The sequence below is a fragment of the Branchiostoma floridae genome, chromosome 13 (genome assembly GCF_000003815.2).
Source record: "Branchiostoma floridae strain S238N-H82 chromosome 13, Bfl_VNyyK, whole genome shotgun sequence".
Lineage (NCBI taxonomy): Eukaryota > Metazoa > Chordata > Leptocardii > Amphioxiformes > Branchiostomatidae > Branchiostoma > Branchiostoma floridae.
Window position 1 is genome coordinate 20,440,494 of NC_049991.1, and position 19,338 is coordinate 20,459,831.

General features: G+C 41.6%; 1 protein-coding gene and 1 long non-coding RNA gene across 2 annotated transcripts; both read right to left on the reverse strand.

Annotated features, from left to right (window-relative positions):
* Window positions 1-309: 309 nt before the first annotated feature.
* Window positions 310-7,392, reverse strand: LOC118428637 (UPF0764 protein C16orf89-like). The gene is made up of 4 exons (XM_035838744.1): window positions 7,185-7,392; window positions 2,986-3,141; window positions 1,229-1,382; window positions 310-334 (listed from the first exon to the last, which is right to left on the reverse strand). Exons 1-4 carry the CDS (start codon window positions 7,375-7,377, stop codon window positions 310-312), a joined length of 528 nt encoding a protein of 175 aa, XP_035694637.1. The 5' UTR covers window positions 7,378-7,392.
* Window positions 7,393-13,204: 5,812 nt separating this feature from the next.
* Window positions 13,205-17,989, reverse strand: LOC118429757. Its single transcript, XR_004832778.1, has 3 exons — window positions 17,665-17,989; window positions 15,029-15,104; window positions 13,205-14,141 (listed from the first exon to the last, which is right to left on the reverse strand). It is a non-coding gene; the product is annotated as an uncharacterized LOC118429757 (long non-coding RNA).
* Between the last annotated feature and the right edge of the window lie 1,349 nt (window positions 17,990-19,338).

A 19,338-nucleotide genomic window follows, 5' to 3' on the forward strand; every position in this document is an offset into this window, starting at 1 on the left:
GAAGTTAATTGGCCCAGGAGTGAACTGCAGTTCGCATGATAGACTGCAAAAGACTTCCTGAAAACCCATAGTAGCGTATTTGTCTTTATTTGGCCAAATTCTTCAATTTTCATGGAGCTGACACGTCTGCCGGGAGACTGCAAGCGGATAACCCCGTATTTGCGCAGCACCGGGTAAAAATGTACCACATCTACATTAATACATTAATACAATATATTTTGCAATTTACTATGCTTTGCCGTGCCGCAATAGGTCGTCGCCTTTTAGCACATATAACGCGTTTCGTCACCTTTAGCTTACTGGCTTGCTCTATCCGTGATGTTTCTTGGCGTAGCTGGTTAAGGATTTAGGTTAAGGCCTTAGGCTTTGACTCAGGCTAGAACAACAGGTGGTCATATCCTTTATTATGAAATAGTCAGGAAGTTATATTTTCAGCAGGAATTGTTGTTTGTTTGCAAACAATATAAAACAAGAACGGCTGGATAGATAGGTTTTATATTTGGTGTGTTGGTAGGGCGTAAAAAAACCCCTGAAAATACGAAGATTTTTGGCCCCGTAGTGGCTCCCCTTTGTACTGCAGCGGAATCTCCAGATCTGATACTAGTATATCGTGTTCTTGAAAAGCTATTTGGGTAGAAGATAACTCTTGCTCGGGAAGAAGCGACAAAAGTTTGGGTCCCCTAGTGGCTAGTTTTAGAATTGCGTTTTTGAATAATTTTTACCACTTATTTTGGTACTGTTTTAAGAGACTGGCAACCGCCACGCCTCTCTGTGACCTTCCGATCGTCCTTGAAGACAGAAAGAGGGATTACTTTTCCTCTCGGGTACACTTAAAGGAAATCGATGCATCTTGAGCCTCCTTGAGAAAGTTGCTACGTGTAAAAGATAATTTTATTTGAGGCAACATGGCGTCTTTATTTAGATTGATGCTATTCTGTCAATTTACTTGGAATTCTATTAAATTTCCAAGGAGCTTGCTGTACTGATCATATTTGCTAACGATGGGCATTTTGAATTATACAAAATGTATTGAGTATTGATGGATTATCGGAGCTATGCAAATTTAGTGAGAGGGAGAGAGACAGAGAGAGAAAGAGAGAGAGTGCCTGTGTGTCTGTGTGTCTGTGTGTGTGTATGTGATACAAAAGTAAAAGTATAGAAACTGTTATGAATAAAAGGACACAAATGAACAAAAAAACAAACAAGAAAAAACAGAACAGTAACTGACCCTGTTCCCAGAAGCTCTGTCAGACATGCGTCACTTTGCTCCTCGTTGAAGGGGGTGTCACGTGGTACGGTGGGCGGGGCCAAAAGGCGCGGGTCTGTTGTCTTGGAGCGGCTGTCAATCATCCAGAACCCAGGCTGCAAGATGGGTGACAGACCTGTAAGGTTAAAGAGGATTGGTTAGAATGTGTCACGTGACACGGTGGGCGGGACCAACAGGCGCGGGTTTGTTGTCATAGAGCGGCTGTCAATCACCCAGAGCCCAAGCTGCAGAATCGGTGACAGATGTGTAAGGGTACAGGCGATTTGTTAAGGCGTATCACGTGGTTTGGTGGGCGGGGCCAAGAGGCACATGTCTATTGTCTAGTATAAATGAATGGCTTTCTCATACGGTACCGTATCATCAGGAGGGCATTATGGTTAGAGAGGAATTGCTTGGTAATACTGCAGGTGAAAGAACTTGTAAAGATGGGAGAAATATATTTGCATTGGCTAGAAAATGTCTGATTTCTAATTACCTCTGTAGTTGTCTTCGTGTCTTCAGAAGAAAATATAGATACGTTTTGATCAAAACATTGACAACCGTTGGGTTAAGTTGGTGTCGACTGATACCGCGTCGGACGTCAGGTCACGTGACATAGTCACCTGGTCATTCTAACATGAGAAGGACCAGAAGACTAACCAAAAGCCTGTTGTTGAGGGCTTTACGTGTATACGCAAATAGTGACAAAAATCTTCATAATCAGCCCATAGCTTCGTAAGATATTCTAATCCACCCACGATTTATTCAGCGTTGGTTGAGTCCTATAGCCATTTCACGGGAGTTAATTAAACCAGAAACTGACCTGAAAAATTTGCTGAGTAACCGAAGCATAAATGGTAAAAGTTAATCAATCTGGAGGTCCCCCTCGCCGCTTTCATCTGATTCCCTCATTATACAGTTTTAATTGGGGTCGGCATGCCGGGTCTCACATCGGTGTTCACGATGCGTGAAGACGTCAAGGTCAAACCTGCCGTTGCCCTTGAGCAACCCGCTTTAGAATCCATCAGGGATTTCCCAGAATTCACCCTGACCTCTAGGTCACGACTTCCGGTCTTTAAGAATGTTGAGTTGTCAGGAGAGCGAGGTTGATGTACTTTGGAGAAAAAGTAATCAAACTAGGTGCAGAAGAAGGAGGACACGCCTGGTGGTTGCGCATTTCCCAACAGATGCACAGTTAATGAACTCATGGGTGAGAAAGTTTTACGTACGTGAATGTGATTTTCCAGGCGGAGTTGATTCAAATCTGCTGGGATAATTTTTTTTTTCAAAATATAACCAGTATTTCTTTATATTTGAAACGCAGAATTTAGTTATGATGCAAAAAAGTACAACGGTTTTCTTGATCTTCTGGCCGATAGATTGTACAGTACACCCCAAAAATAACATTCGAAATTCAGTCTTCGTCAATTTGAAGAAATGTATTTAACTTTTTTATACCTGTACTGGAAGTCAAACTTCACTTGCTGCACCTCAGAGGACAACTCATTATGATGATGATGAATATAACACTTCTTCATCAATTTTCACCTGACAACAGCAATTGTAACTGTAACTTCAAACGCAAGAATTGTCATTTTTTTAATCTTTTACTCCAGTATTTGTCAAGTAATGAGCATGACAATATTGAAAATTTGTACAACACGATTGTTATTTTGACAAATGGGTTAAAGATTCAGTAATAATGAAGTTATGCATGAAATGAAAATCTTAGCACTTACGCTTGTAGTAGTCGGGGTCGTTCTTCTGAAGCTCCGGTAGCGTGAGGTCTGCCACGCGCGCCGCCTGGCGCTGCAGTTCCGCCACCCGCCTTGCCTGGCTAGGGTCAGCGGGGAGCTGTCCGGCCTCGATCCGTCTGGACAGCACGGTCAGCTGGCCTGGAGGGTAGGTCAATCAATCAATCAATCAATCAATCAATCAATCGATCGACCGATTAAACAATCAATCATTCAGGCAATCAATAGATCGATTAGTAAATGAAAAGATCTATAATTAACAAAAAGATCGACTGATCAATTAAAATATCGATTAATCAATCGACATCGATATACCAATTGATAAAACAATCTATCAGTAAATCAATCGATCTATTGGTCGGTCGGCAAATAAATCAAACATTCGTTTAGTCAGTAAGTCAATAAATAAATACTAGTAAATCAACCAATCGATAAGATTCTGCTTTAGACTAATGTCATGGGTATGTGACGGTGACACAACATGTGATCAAACGTTTCAAATTGTGAAAGTCTAATTCTTTGTTCATAGTGCATAGCATGTATCCGTAATACTCACATATGATATGATATGACTTGTTTTCTGACTGAATACAGGCCATGGTTAACAGTTTGGGAAACTATGAACAGTTCGACGTGATATGTAATATGCCTCCAGCGTTACGGCCTGTATGGCAAAATTAATTCCTTTGCTATCTTAAAGTATATGAAAAAATAACATCTCAAATTGTCTGTAAAATTCATCAGCATTCAGGTGCAGCTAAACATACGAAGACGCATGCTTCCAATTACAGACTTCCAGACAGTCGCCACAGATGGAATCAATCTTACAATTAACCGTCTCCAAAAACACGAAATTCATCTGAGAATTAGGTTTAGCTGGAAGGAAGCTGGGAATGAAAACTCATTAGTACTGTAGTTGATTAACATTCAGTTATTGTAACTGTATCTTTTTACAGCAAAACAGCAGAAACTCACACAATCTGTCCTTGCGACTGCAGCACAGCGTTAGACGAAAATGCGAAAAAATACAATGTCTAATAGAGGTCCAGTGTAGTTGGAATAGACTCTGGTTAGAAGTAAGAACTACAAAGTAAAAAAACAGCCCACGAGAGTAGTTTGACTTTTGACAAATGCAGAAAGAATGATTTTCTGCCGTGTGTACGTTTAGACACAAGGTGGGAAAAAAGGGAAAAAAGAGAAGGGGCTTAGTTAGCCTCCATAGCAGGCTCTTTGGGGCCTTTCTTGGGCTCATAATACACTTTTGCTGGCCATTTCTATTTGTACTCGGTCGATGATTGCTGGCGTTTTCTGATTGCCGGCCTCCAAGTAGGCTAGGGCTTAGTTGTATTCTACAGAAAAATATATTCGCATACATATTCAAATACATGTACCAGAATGTAGTCTAGATTATAAATTGTTCTCTGTTAGTTATATTTTGACATGCAACAGATCATGCCTAGTACCATGCCTAATGCCGAGACTGTTCATCAATAAACTAATTTACTACGTTTTTATCATGTCAAAAGCAATCACTGTGTCTATTGGAAGCAGACAGCGCTCAGACGGTGCGTAATGCATGATGAAACACTAGTCAGACATCATTAGCGATCCACTTCAGAAATACCAAAGTGCTTTTGTAGTATTATCCCAACAAGTTAATTTTAATTTGTATATTGTTTTCCGGGATAACGAGGTTCTTAAATCACAACCAAGACATGAACTCACAGCCGACGGTTCAGTGAACGTCCGTCACCTTTTCTCAGGCATGCTATCTAGTAATGTCCCAACCTGTTGAAATTAGCCAACCAGCTTATCTTCGGGGAGCCAACAGAAGGAAAGAGAAGAAGGGGCAGAATGCGTACAACCTTCATTAACAACCTTAAAAGAGACACACAAATCAGTAACATCTCCACAGCAGAGCTTCGCTCCCTCATGGAGGACAAGTCTGAGTGGAGAAGAAGGATCCATTACGACCCGTGAAGGCATCCGTGAAGATGTCCACGTTCAAGGTTCAAGGTTGAAAGTATTCACAGTTACATATCCGTTCAAATTGCATAAATACCTAGCCTGGGTACCATACGATTTCTACTCATTGCACTCGCCACCATAAAAAATCTTAGAACAGCGAGTGCAAGGAGCCCCGGTAGGAATCGAAAGGTAACCAGGATAATGAATGAGTAAGACAGCACCGGTGAAAATGAAAATGGATTGGTGTTCTTGTTGCCTTCTATAAACAATATAAATTTACATTAACGTTCTAATACGACAATCCCGTGTATGGAGAAGATTAAGGCGCCTACAGATTTAAAACATCAAAACGTAAACAAAACACCTGTAGACGGCCATGCACAAGAGTAGGGGGGATTTCTGAACCGTAGCAAAGTGGTATCTGACTGCTAACTAACGAAAAATGTTTTGTCCTCAGTGTAAGGACCGACAGCTTCACCTCTCTATTGCAATTGCGCTTCTCATACCATTTCTTGCCTTAGGAATGAATCATCTAATTGTCATGTACAGGCTATTCATCAACCAACGAGTGTGCTATACTTCAGAAGCTGTCTTTATAGTATATGTATAGAGTTTATTCATTGTTCAACGACTGTGCTATGTATCAGAAGCTGTCTGTATGCACAGTAGACATAAGAACGCTGACACAAAGGTAGAATCCAAATTTAGAAACCATTTCAAAGTAATAAACATTCACACTCGTTTAAGTACTGGGCATGGATTCAGATATTTCCATAATGATGGTAGGTCCACTGATGACGAATTGAATTGCCAAATTGCAGTTTTGAAATGCTGAATTGAATATAAGAAGTCAGGAATAGGAATGGTATTATTTATATCGTGTATTACGTATGTTTCGTGTCCATAAAACGCTATGGTATTAGCAGAGGCTGTGTTTTTGTTATATAAAATGTGGTTTGATCGTAAAATTGAAACAGTAAAAACGTAATAAAGTTGTGTACAGCCCGTAATACTAATGACATCATCTCGTGATAAGAGAAAATAAACAGATGAGGTGGAAGGCATAGTGTATCTAATCAATCCAAAGACAGTCTAATGACGGATGTATGTGATTGAGAAATATTGATGCGTCCTATATGGGCCATCCGGGAGATCAGTGGGTTTTATTGACGTTGTCGACACTACAGGAGGATCATGGAGCGTAAAATAAAAGCTGTGCACCAAGACTAGGCTAGGTCGGCAAGAACTTAGGTTTTGGATTTGATCTATGACACCCCCACCCCAATACACACACACACACACACACACACACACACACACACACACACACACACACACACACACACACACTGACAAACATGATACGCACGAAAGCGCGCACACTAACACATTTACATATATAAATGCACACATACATTACACACATACACCCTCAGACACACACACACAAATACATACACGAACGCGCGCGCACACACAAGCAAACACACATGCAGACACTCACAAATACATACATACATACATACATTCAAAAATAAACACGCACAAGTACATACGTACATACTCTGCAATAGTCTGTGGCAGACTTTTCAAGTCATCTTTAAATCTTTACTTTACAGCGCCAGAACTTTCAGCACCTTGGGCAGTTCCAATAGCCTGGGCACCATCCGAGTAGAAGTTTGCTCCTGTCATATCTTCACTTCTGTATTGCATATAGTGTATGATAAATGTCTGAGCGAGACGCAACTGTATATAGTGTATAATGAATGTCAGAGCGAGAAGCGACTGTATATATTCAAATACAATTCAATCTCTACAACTGGATAAAAACGGATATTTATTTCCGGACGTTTCGAGTGACATCCATCACTCTTCTTCAGCTTTGCAATAATGAAGACTGTATATAGTATATAATCAACGCCGGAGCGAACTACTTTCCGGATGGTACCCAGGCTATAGTTCCATACCATGTATCACAAACTCACCGTCCACCATATGGATCCCACGGATCCTACATCACACAATATTTCACACGAACACATACTATATCAAACACCATATCACACACTATCACATACACACACACACAGACACACACACACACTCAAACACACACACACTACATAAAACACCATATCACACACTATATCTCACAAACACTATACCCACCGTATCACACACACTTTACCCATGTGGTGTAAACTCTGTCCACTCACCGTCCACCATGCGAATCCCTATTACAGCATCCAGGTTCAGGACTCGGTAGTTCCGTTCGCAGTAGTCCAGGACCCTCCCCAGCGCACCTAGCGCGTCCCGAAGACTCGGTTCTGGCTCCTTGCCCCGATCCTCGCTACTCGTTACAGGGGAGGCGATCATAGTACACAGCAGAAGCAGCAACTGTAGTCTCATGTTGGTCGGTTTTGTTGTACCTGAAATGGTAGTGATATTAGTTGTTTAGCAGCATGTATACTATAGGTGGGAATTCAAGAACGTAGAATCAAATCTATGTATTATCACAGTAGGTGAGGACTAGCTACACGTTACAGGGGAGGCGACGATAGTGCACAGCAGAAGCAGCAGCTGTAGGCTCATGTTGATTGGTTTTGTTGTACCTGAAATAATATTATTGAATTAAATGAATCACTCATTTTAGATGACTATCCAGAACCCGATGGTCATGACACAAAAATAGAAAAACAAACATCATATGTATGTACAATGTTATCACTGTCAATGCAGGCTAGAAGTCCGGGTTATAACTAACGTTATATATAGAATATGCCAAATAGCAGTTACTCAAGCAACTGGATATGATTTTCATAAATCATATGCAAAGTCATATCCAGCTGCTTGAGAGCGTTGTTACTGGTTCAATGTACAAAATTTACCGTGTACATGTAGTTCATACGTATAGGGATATTTAACGGTGAACCACGACGTTTCGTGCAAAATTACCGATACCATTTTCAGTAGCATAGGAGCGAGGTGAACAACAACAGAAAATTCAAATCCACCAGTTTATAGGCAGTTCCTTACCACTGTGCAACACACACACTGGTTGGTATCTCAAACGTTGTTACAAGTCCCAAGACTTTAGCTAAATCCACCTCGTGTTGAAGCATCAAGATTCAATCAACACGCAATCGCACGCATCTTCTTTTGTTTGCTACCCAAGGTCGCAAAGCTCTTTGTAGCGAAAGTAATCTAGTTCTTACTAGTACCAATTTCCGTGTGGCTCAAGTCATTAGATCGGTTTCGCTGTCGATACAATGTGTCTCTTTTGACAAGCGAACCCTTATCAACAGGCCGGTAATTAGAAAAAAATCGATGAAACTGTGAGTTAACAAAGACTCCCAATTCCCAGCCGTTAATGAAACTGCGAGCTGTGAAAGGAGACATCTTTCTGGCCTAGTGGTATGTGATAGTCTTCAAGCAGCCGAACCAGCTGGATGACAAAAGAGAAGAATTTGGCCAAATAGGGACAAATAAGATGCCATGAGATCTCAGTCAGTCTTTTTCAGTCTTTTTCAGTCTTTTTCATCTATCCAGCTATCACCGGCCGGCCGGTGTACAATAATGTTTACCACTGTTCATTGCTACATGCGCATGCATATCCCTATCTCTGTTTCTACAACGAACTTGCAATTAGCTTTCGGGCATGAATTTGCAAATAAACTTTCTATTATCAATTCGTTAAGACGCTGTTATAACAAATCTATCTCTATGAAGAATAAATATGTAATGAAATCAAACTATTAATGAAGAATATCGAGCATATCTGTCTGCCTAGGGCCAAGTTAGGCACATATACACCACCTAATGTCATGAGGAAGCTATTGTCATCTCTAAAGGTAAACTCAAAGCAGACACGCAGACGCTGGAAGCCAAAATCATGCAACTAGGGAGGTCCTTTTTAATTGTTCTATCAGAAAAAATTTAGCTAGCTAATTCTCTAACGTAACCCCAATTGTTGTCGGGTGACAAAGAATATTCTTATATAATTACGTCCGTGCTTGGGACGTCATAAGGGGTAGACAATAACATCGTCAGATCGTTAATCTTTCACAAGTTTGCCCGCCCAAAGAGGCATAAAGAGCAGAGCGACCCGATCAAGGATGTAACTATAGCACACCTCTGGGCATCCGTCCAACGTGTGAGACGATGGCAGCTCTCTATAGATTACCATTTACACATGTTCATATTGCATACACAGTAAACTGCCGTATGGCGCAATATACCGGTTTTTCTTACATACGAGTAGCCAGCTTTTGGCCTTCTAATAAAAAAGAGAATTGTCCTAGGTACGAGGAAGTTCACAGAAGATCACCAAAAGATCATCCAAACGACACATCAACACACACAACAACATCATCCAAATACCAGAGTACAACACGTGGTTGTGTACAAAGAGAATCTAGAACACGAGATATCAAAAATGGAAGTTTCGCTGCAGTACCTTAGCAAGCCGCTAGGCGGCCCATCATCGATTGTAACCTTTGTTTTCCTGACCCCTACCCACCTATCAAATATAATCAGGATCCATCCAAGACTTCTCGAGATGCTGTTAGCACACAGACAGGCAGACAAACACGCTCAAAGCATAACTTTCTGGAGAAGGTAATACCTTTAACTTCCCAAGTGAGTCTTCCTCTGTCGGCTTCTTGCTCCGTGCGCTCAGTTTCTCAAGAAGCGAAATACTCACTGTGTGAACTGCTATAAATAATAACCACCCCTCGGCGGTTACAGTTACGCATGGCAAATGACGCAGGTTCGAAATAGGACGAGTCACGGGACAGGTGTCCGGTAACGTTACGGTCTGTTTTCACAGTCACGTGACCGTGCACGCGCTATGTCTGCGCTCTTACCCTCCCCCCTCCCCCTTTCCCTATGGCAGATCAGCGACCGATATAACACCAGAATGTTATAGAATATTTTGCCATGCATCTATGATTTGTTATTGTACTATTTATTGATTAGTTATTGCCCTGTCAGATAGGTTCATTCATGTTACTTGCTACTTTTCCTTATTGTTAATCATCTAATTTTTGTTACTCAATTACTTTTTGATATGATTTGTTTCTCATTTCAATTATTTCATTTGAATTGTGTTCAGTAGTTGTTAGGAGGAGGGCTCTTTTTTGGCTTCTCCCTTGCTCCCGCACGATTTTTATGTATCATTTATCTTTACTACATGTATTTACTTTCTATATGTGCAAATAAAAAATCAATCAATCAGAACAGAACACCAGATATCAAAACTTATGTTCCACTGCAGTACCATAGAACGCCCATAGGGGTCCCTAAACCTAATCCTTTCGAGGTACCATCAAGACCTACCCACATGCTGAACATCAATTCGATCCATTCAAGCGTTAATGAGTTATCGTGTTCACAGACACAAACACGAACTCTACTGAAAATATAACCTTCTTGTCAACAGTAATTAAGTCAACCATGGAAGCAAATCTTCGTAACGCTTTAGGGTTATTTAAAGACCTTTTCGTCTCAGAGTTCCCTCCCCCATCTACCGAACCGACTCGCGCTTACGGAGCGTGAGCGTGTATCAAATGTAGGGGGCGCTTCGGGTCATCGGTGGACGATCCGCTAATTCTCGCCGGGAGCAGCACTCGAAATGAGAACCCAGTTTCCAGTCTGGGATTGATGTGTTCAGAAATTCCTATAACCCAGAACTGTTGTAGAGTGGAATTTGTTATCACCAAGCACAGTATGGGAATCCTAACCGGATAGTTCAAAGAGAATTTGCAGATAGATGTGCAAATGTTAGGTGTCATGGGTCGTTCAATGTAATATATTAATAAACCAGCTGCTGCCGCACCGCGTGACTGCGAAGCTAGTGTGTTACACCGAAGGGCGATTATACCGGCTATATAGATATAGATAGAACACCAATGCACCGCAAAGGAAACCAAAAATTTGATTAACCAATGTTCTACCATACCAGTCTGATTTTGAGCACCTGCAATTTACTTGTTTACGAATGATGAAAATTCTTATATTCGCCAGAGTTTTTTTTAACTATCACGTTTTGTGTTTTTCTTCTTTTGATATTGTTATGCTTTGCTGGTCAGTATTTCTTTAGCTTTCAATTTTACTTTTATGTAATGTCCTTTTTTAATGACGATATGAACATACTTTTGCATGTAGCTATGCACTTGGTGTATAGTCCTCTTGATATCGTTGTGCTTTGCTGGTCTTTATTTCTGTCAAGTTTTACCTTTGTGTAATATGATGCCCTTTGTTTCGATGACGATACGAACATATTTTTTAGCTACGCGCTTGATGTGCTGACGTCATCTCGCATTGTTATTAACCTTTTAATTTAAAAACTGTGCCGTGTGTGACGTCAGTGAAATCACGAGGGCAATTTGGCGACAAAAACACAAAGGCGCCACAGTAAAATGCCACAAACGTAGCGAAGTCCGAAAAGCTACCCTCTTTTGTTTCGGGTTCTTCAACGGACTTCTACATGGAGGCGGATTGTGGGCGTCTGTAAGGGCGCGGTCACATCGGTTTTGATGTTTGGATTTTCAAGCAAGCCGTGACAGAACTAACCACCGGCATGGATCCAAAGCAGTATTTTGTGTACCAAGACAGTCGAACTTTGCAGGGGCGATCGTACGACGCTACATTACCTTAGAAAGCCGCTAGGGGGCCCATTATCGAACTTCGTTTTCCCGAACCCTACACACCTACCAAATATCATCAGCATCTATCCAAGGCTTCTCAAGTTATCCTGTTCACAGACAGGCACGCATGCACACAGGCGATCACACCGAAAACACATTCAAACATCTTAAGGTGGATTCACACATATTCCGTAAGTCTGTTTGAGGAATTCCTAGCCTCTACCAGCCTCCAAGGGTCGCTGGAAAATGGTAGAAATTGTAGAAGTATAGTCACATAACATTCCAGACGAGTTAAGCTGTCAGATGAGTGTGGTTTGCAAACAACTTACTTTGCTGGCATGTTATCTGGCTATATTTGTCCAATTTCTATTACTTTTTCCAGCGCCCTGTAGAGCCTGGTAGAGGCTAAGACCTCAAATGGATTTTAATATATACGCACGTGTCATCTTACCTTAAGCAAAGGTAATAAAATTTAACAGTATCCTGTGGTAGTCGGTGAAAGATTTATTTGCGGTGTAAATTCTTCCTCCAGTACACCACATTTGATATGTGCGCCATGGGTGCTATCAAACATTGTTGGAGCCGTGCAAGTGGGTCTTATTAATCACAGCCGGCCGTGTAGGCATCCGTGAGGGTTTGGTAGTTTTGTCTATCTATTTCACAAAAGCAAACTTTCATGTGCAGGATATGGCAGTGCCTTCCTGAATTGAGTGAATTTGTTAGAACAGGCGTCACATACAAATAAATGAACATACAAATGTAAATTTTTTTTCAGATATTTGGCGAGTAAAAAGCAGAAACCTATTATTACTATTAAGTCACTGAGACGGAGAGGAACCAAGGTTAACGGCATACCCTTTAGCAGATTGTTTTAGCGGCACTGTTGCCCGTAGATTTGTACAAAATTGATAATTGGGTGGGCTGAATCACAATCGGCTCGGTGGGCGTCACACCACCGTAAGGGAAAGTCGTGTAAAGTGCCTTTCCCAATGAAACAACGTCGAACAGAATCCAAAATAATAAAGGAAAATCCATTTTATTCCTATTTTTTCGACGTGATAATCAGAAAACGAAGTCTGAATTTCTTTGAAAATCAAGTCATTTTGGATTGGAATGCAATATTTGAAGAGACTCAAGTCCCAGGAATATTGACTTGTGGGGGCGATTGCCCCGTACAAAGTCTGAATTGTCCAGTCATCTCGTCTTGATTTCATCAGAGTGAAGAAGACTTGGGGGCGATCGCCCTGTCAGGACTTGGGGGCGATCGCCCTGTCAGGACTTGGGGGGCGATCGCCCTGTAGCTTTCATGACTTGGTGGCGATCGCCCTGTCAGTGCTTGGGGCGATCGCCCTGTGATCAGTACTTGGGGGGCGATTGCCCTGTCAGTGCTTGGGGGCGATCGCCCTGCCAGGGCTTGGGGGCGATCGCCCTGTCAGGATTTGGGGGCGATCGCCCTGTCAGGATTTGGGGGCGATCGCCCTGTCAGTCCTTGCAGTACCTGGGGGCGATCGCCCTGACAGGACAATCGCCCGTGGTGGGCCAGTATGGGGCGACTGCCCCTACTAGGGAAAATAAAAGTACATGACAAGTAGATTTTGCACAAATATTTTGTCAACCTGTTGAATGGATCACAAAAGAACTACTCAATTGAATAAGACGTTACAGCGTAGTCATCAATCATACCTGTTTATGATACTTAGCTCCTTGAATTATGATGATCAATTTTGAACTACATCGATATCTTTCACAAGGTAGGCGTATTCCTTTCATACATACATGACAAGGTGTGTTGAAAAGCAGACAATACATATCTTACTCTTCTTGGCAATATCAAAGGATGATAATTTTCGTAGACGCTATCAGTAAATACGTGGTGCATTTATAAGCTGTGACTATTAAAAGCGGCTGGAAAGAGAAATAGGCCAACTAGACAGATACTACGCCGGAGGAGTTAGTCCGCTAAAGGTTTACAGTTTGCCGACCTGAGCAAAATGTACTCCTATAACGGACAAACCCCTCTTGCATGTTATCCGTCTATTTGGCCGATTTCTTAACTTTCCAGCCACCCCAGCAGTAAAGGATGATAAAAGGAAACGTTAAAACAGTTTGTGTTCGTCTAACATATGAAACTAATGATTATACTCAAAACTGCGTTGTACATAAAAGTAATGGACCGTTTCTATATTTCGTTAGCTGAATCACACTTGTATTTTTAAGTCGGGGCGAGGGCCGGCAAAGGTGTCATTACCTGTTCCCTCGCCCCTTACACTTCTGTGTTGAATCTTGATAAACAAATAAACTTGTAAGTTGGATATGGTTCAGTCGATCAGTGGTTAATCCTGGTTGCAGCCAGTGTCTTGTGAATCTACTTGTTATGTTCAAATTCCATGCCCTTCGGTACGCTCTCAATTCTGGCTACATCTTGCAGCTGCTTCTTCCATCAGCGCGAGCGAAACTAGACCATACTTGCTCACTACGTATACCTCTCCTAGTCCTTTCCATCCGTGGTATTCTCTGAGCAGCAACCTGTAGCCAATGAATGAATGAATGGATGAAGAATGACACTGCATTCCACACATAAAATAAAATAAATAGAAAGCCTAAGGTAAGGTGTGAAGCAGACACAGACACGTGTATGCATACATTGCATATTGTATATAGTATGACATAAATACATACATAATATACATACAACAGTGGACTACTTATATGCCAGAAGGGCTCAAATTCACAGATTGACAGCTGAGGAAAGCAGTCACAAAAGCATATCCGACAAACGGAATTAAGATATGGAGCAGGCAGGAGACATGTTCCTTAGAAACATTTGATCAAAACAGTCAAAAGAAACTGTCATTTCTCTTAATCCGGTCAGAAAGTAGAATAGGGATTTGCTACATAGATGTAGGAGTAAGTGATTTCATTTTTTCTCTGATGTACAGACGGTAAATATTTGTTCAGCTTCCCTATTTTCTTGACAATCTCTTGAGTAAACTGACATGTCTTAAACAACTAAGTGTTACCCGTAAACTGCAGGTTCAGAAAGATTGGAATCTGTCTTTACGGAAATTAATTTATTATTAATGAAGGGATCAACAAAAGTAATGACTTGATTTTGTTTGAAGCAACGCACATTTCACGCTGTAACAATGTAATAAAGACAATTCAAAACCTTGCATTGCTAGGCAGAGCCATATGCATGAAAAATATATTGTGCCTTTGCACACTGTCAAACTATTACTACTATATAATACTAGCAAAGGAACGGCACGATCGCAGGAAACATTGAAATAAAGAAACAATGGATATGAATAGTTAAGAGGCTATGACAGTACATGGAATAGAGAATGGTCAGAGTCGCCTTCTATCTAGTCTATGCATAATTTTATTAACTGTGGTCTTGGTAAAGATCTTACCTCATTCCTCCCATTAGACAGCTTTCCAGACGACTTTCGCTGACTCTAAGGGATCAGAAGATGTCTCATAACGGACCTGAATAAGATTGTGGTGAGAACATGGATACAGTAAGTCCATAAAATCCGTGGCGCTTCTAACAATGTGTTTTCATAACAAGTCGCCATTTCTGTTAACTCCTAAGGTCCCATTACATCAGATAAAATCTGAAAAGAAAGAAGCGGTCAGAAACAGCCCTCCAATTGCTTATCAAACGACCTGCATGCAGAAAGTGCAAATGCTGACCGTTGACCACCGAGTGACCAATAGTAGGAAAGGAATAGTAATTGAACAGGACCTCTCAACATCAGCTCACCATAGCTCTCTTGGCACGTTAAGCTAAATAAGCCATTCTTTTTGAAAAAAAAAGGTTTGCCTTATTGGAATAATTTGTAGCAGATTGCGTAACAAAGCTCAAATCCTTGCTCCTATAGTATGTAATGAAGGTAATGGCAACAATCTCGTCAAAAAGATAAAAGCTCAACACACAAATGAATAAAAAATATGTCATTGTTTTGGTTCTATATTCCCAAATGATCGGAAAACGTTAAAAACACTATAAGGCACATTAGGCGACAAAAGAACTATTTTGAATCCAAAATTAAAATCCATTCGACCTATTACTGCGATAGAGCTGTATTGCAATTAAAAACCAGTGACCGTAGGTAACATACTCTCCGACGTAATTATGATTTATGTCGGTTGTGTCGTTTTCTGGTGTGTGACACTATGTTTTCTATGAAAAACACTAATTACATAGACCGACTACAATACTCAGTCGACGGTCACAGAGTAAAAATGACAGCTGGCTGGACTCCGAACTCCACACGATGGTAGCGCATTGGTCCCAGCGGGGTGGGGAATGTGCCACGCGGGCGGGCACACGACTTCCAAACACATGTATCTGGAATTGGACATTGAGGTTTCTTAGATAGCCTTCATAGGAGACTCTCTGGGTCGTTTTTTTTCTCGTCTTTTTCACCATTTGGGCTCAAAAAACCGTGACTTTTGCTGGACGTTAGCTAGCTAACCTTTTTTTTTTTGTAAACCAGATTCAGATTCAGATTCAGCTTTATTCCTGGATGACTTGGCATGTATATACACATGAAATGCGTCATCAGTCACAGAATCAACTTTAAAACATTGATGCATTTACAACATTTGAAATAAGACAGCAATCGGATTAAAAAAATATACATGACAGAAAAAACATTCTTTACCGATCAACTAGCACTTTCGTACAGCAATCTTACAGAACGGGGAGCAAATGACAGTTCATGTCTCTTCGTTTTACTTCTAGATGCCCTGTATCGGCTGAAGACTGTACGAACTGGTCGCTTGTGTATAGCGACTCACAAATTGAAAACGGTCAGCAAAAGTATTTTATGAAACGAGAAGAAAAAGATAGCAGGCTAGATTTCGCGGGTATTCCCTCTGCATTTTACAAGAAATACATCGGTCTACTGCATACAAAACTCACATAGAGTTATACCAACACCATGTGAAGGACCGTACGCGTGGGAAAGCTTAACTTCTTTCACTATCCAAGCAGAGGTTAGGTTCCGGATGTTTTTTTTACGTTTCTATGGCTTAGGCATTTTCCCGGGCTTTCTATTATATACCGTTTCCTTTCTTTATGCCTCGCGGCCTAGGCCGGGAGACATCAGAAAGCCCGATGAAAATGACTAAAAAAACGTCAAAAAGCAGCCGGAGTCTTATCTGTCTAACCTCTGCTTGGAGAGGAGACTTGTTTATACTAGGCGATAGCTAAATCTTTCAATTTCTTTAATCTCCAAGCAGATCCTACGGTGCCATAAGATAGTATCAAAGCTGGCCAAGGAGTATAGCCGGTCAAAGGGAGTCAAACGGGCACCGGAAACCGGAAACCGAATGGATGCAGATCCTACGGTGGGTTTGATACTGTATTACGCCACCGTGGATCTGCTTGGAGATTACAATTTCTTGGCAGGCGAGAAGATGACTCAGCCAGGCATCCTAGCCACGTGACCCGTGACTGGTACATACAGTACCAACGGGACGTCCCTCGAGCCCTGTGCTAAACCTGGTTGTATCGACACCAGACCAGGATTGAAAATTCAAGTAAATTGCCATGTGCTTGAATCGTGATTTATTTCAGAACTACGTAGCTTAAACGAAAACTATATCGTTAATGAAGAGTCGCCCTAACCAACTATTGTGCTAGATCTATTACTAGATTTTATCTGTGGTACCAAAACACTTCCAGATGCCCGCGTATATAATATTTTATAGAGGTATCTGAAGTTAGATTACATAATTTACAAGTCAAGATTCCACAAGCAAATGGAATCATACCCCGCACTCTACAACTACAGTACAAGAAAACCCACAAAGACCAACAGCGACAATCAACTGATGAGAGACCGTCTATAAAACAAGATTAGCTCCTACATGCCTTGTAAGACCTTGTAGAGATCTACGGCTACTCAACTCGACAAGCCCCCCTCCCGCCTAACAATAACAGTATCGTCTCCTCAAAGAACAGGTCCCCAAGTGTTATACTTCGAGTGGTACACTTCGAGTGGTACTCTGTATCATTTCAGAATGAAGTTCTACATACCAAAGAACATTGGGGAGCTATCCAGTCGGAAAGGCAGGCGTGTACCGCGGTCTGTTGTCATTTTCCATAAACGAGGCGCCCGCTCTTCCACGTTGATCGATCATTTCACCATATTTGTTACAGCCACGTGAAAGTCTGTCCGTTCAAGGGACGCCATCCTTTGTCCGTTGCCAGGATGTAACTCACGAAGAGACTGCAGAATGTCACGAAATAAGTTTAACTCGAATCAATATAACTGTTTTGACTGTGAGAAAGGTAGTGGACCCCACACAGGACAAGCTTTATATCTGGACTGTTCCACTATCCCCCATGCCAGTTCGACACCCCGTCGATGACCCCGTTATGACCCCGGCCTGACTTCAGGATTTTATTCTTCAAGCAGATGTTGGGTAGAAGTGGTGGTCGGGATTTCGCAGGCCGCGGCTTCTACTATACTCCGACACAATCCCCGCTTGGAGATTATTTGTGAAGCGTTTCCGACTAGTTTCTGTAGGTTTCTGTTTGCCCAGCATGTCTTTTTCCGAAGTACCGACGGATATTAAAAACAGTTTTAACTCTACTCTACGCTTCGCATATAAAGTGAATTGGAGAAGGTGCTTTAATAGTTAGTGGCATAAACAGATTGAAATGTCGGAGGAGGATATAGCTATAGAAACTCTTTTTTTCTTAGCTGGACTTCGCGAACGAAGACCATTCTCTAGGGGGTTCGTTGCTCGCTGATGGCTAGTCAGTCCTATGCATGCGGGACAGACACACCCGTTCACAACGGTTGCAGGGGAATGCTTCGTTGGGGGCCTGGATCACGGCGGTGTGTCTGCAGCCTTTCTCCTCAAGAGCAACTCTATAGAAACTACATTTATTGTCATAATGAGCTGACATCAAATGCTCAAAGCCTGTACGTGGAAATTTATTTGCCGACACTTTATACATTTCGAAACGTTACCATCTGAACTGTACCTATTATTCGTGGTGGGTTTAACCCGTAGCGGTTAGAACTAAAAAAAAAAAAAACTTAAGTCCCTGAAATGTCTAGCGACTGTTTATTTCTTTCACTTCCGTCACTTATTGGGTTTGTGTCGGTCGTAGAAAGAATCCTATTATTAGTATTAATCAGAGGTAAGACTGTTACCCATTGTGACCTTCTTCTCTCACATACCTCAATTTCCGTCAGCCGGTCTTATCAACGCGATGGTTTTTCGCTTGCGTAACATAGTCTCCATGTTTGACTCAGGCCGGTTTTCTCGGGCCCTCTACTTTGTCATATTTTCTCTATGCCCATTAGCCATACTCTTCAACATGTAGGTTTCGGGTCTGTTTTCTTTATGCCTACCCCCCACACAGAGGTTCGACTCAGGCTTGTTTTCGGCCCCGGGCTTTCCCTTTGGTGGACAACACATTGAAATGTAAAAAAAAAAGCCGAAGCCGGACTTAGAGAGCTTTTATAGTAAGGAAGGAATTTTTTGGCCAGTCTTTCAACAGTCCGGAATGTAGCATGCTTTCCCAACAGAGGAACTATTATTTTCCCAGGGGTATATCAAATTTCCTTCATTCACTGGCTGCTTTTTTTCCGATGTGGCTAATACTGCATGGAAGCCAGACTGTTTTCATGGGCTGTGCAGGCTAAGCTTCTAAATCTTCCACCCACTATACTCTATACTCTCCAAGCAGAGGTTG

Bases quoted from the DNA above. Each gene is read 5' to 3' on its own strand.
- LOC118428637 (XM_035838744.1), bottom strand. From the start codon at position 7,377: ATGAGACTACAGTTGCTGCTTCTGCTGTGTACTATGATCGCCTCCCCT. The intron at 3,142-7,184 runs GTGAGTGGACAG...CCTACCCTCCAG, and splicing joins AGGGATTCGCATGGTGGACG to GCCAGCTGACCGTGCTGTCC. The intron at 1,383-2,985 runs GTAAGTGCTAAG...TTAACCTTACAG, and splicing joins CGACCCCGACTACTACAAGC to GTCTGTCACCCATCTTGCAG.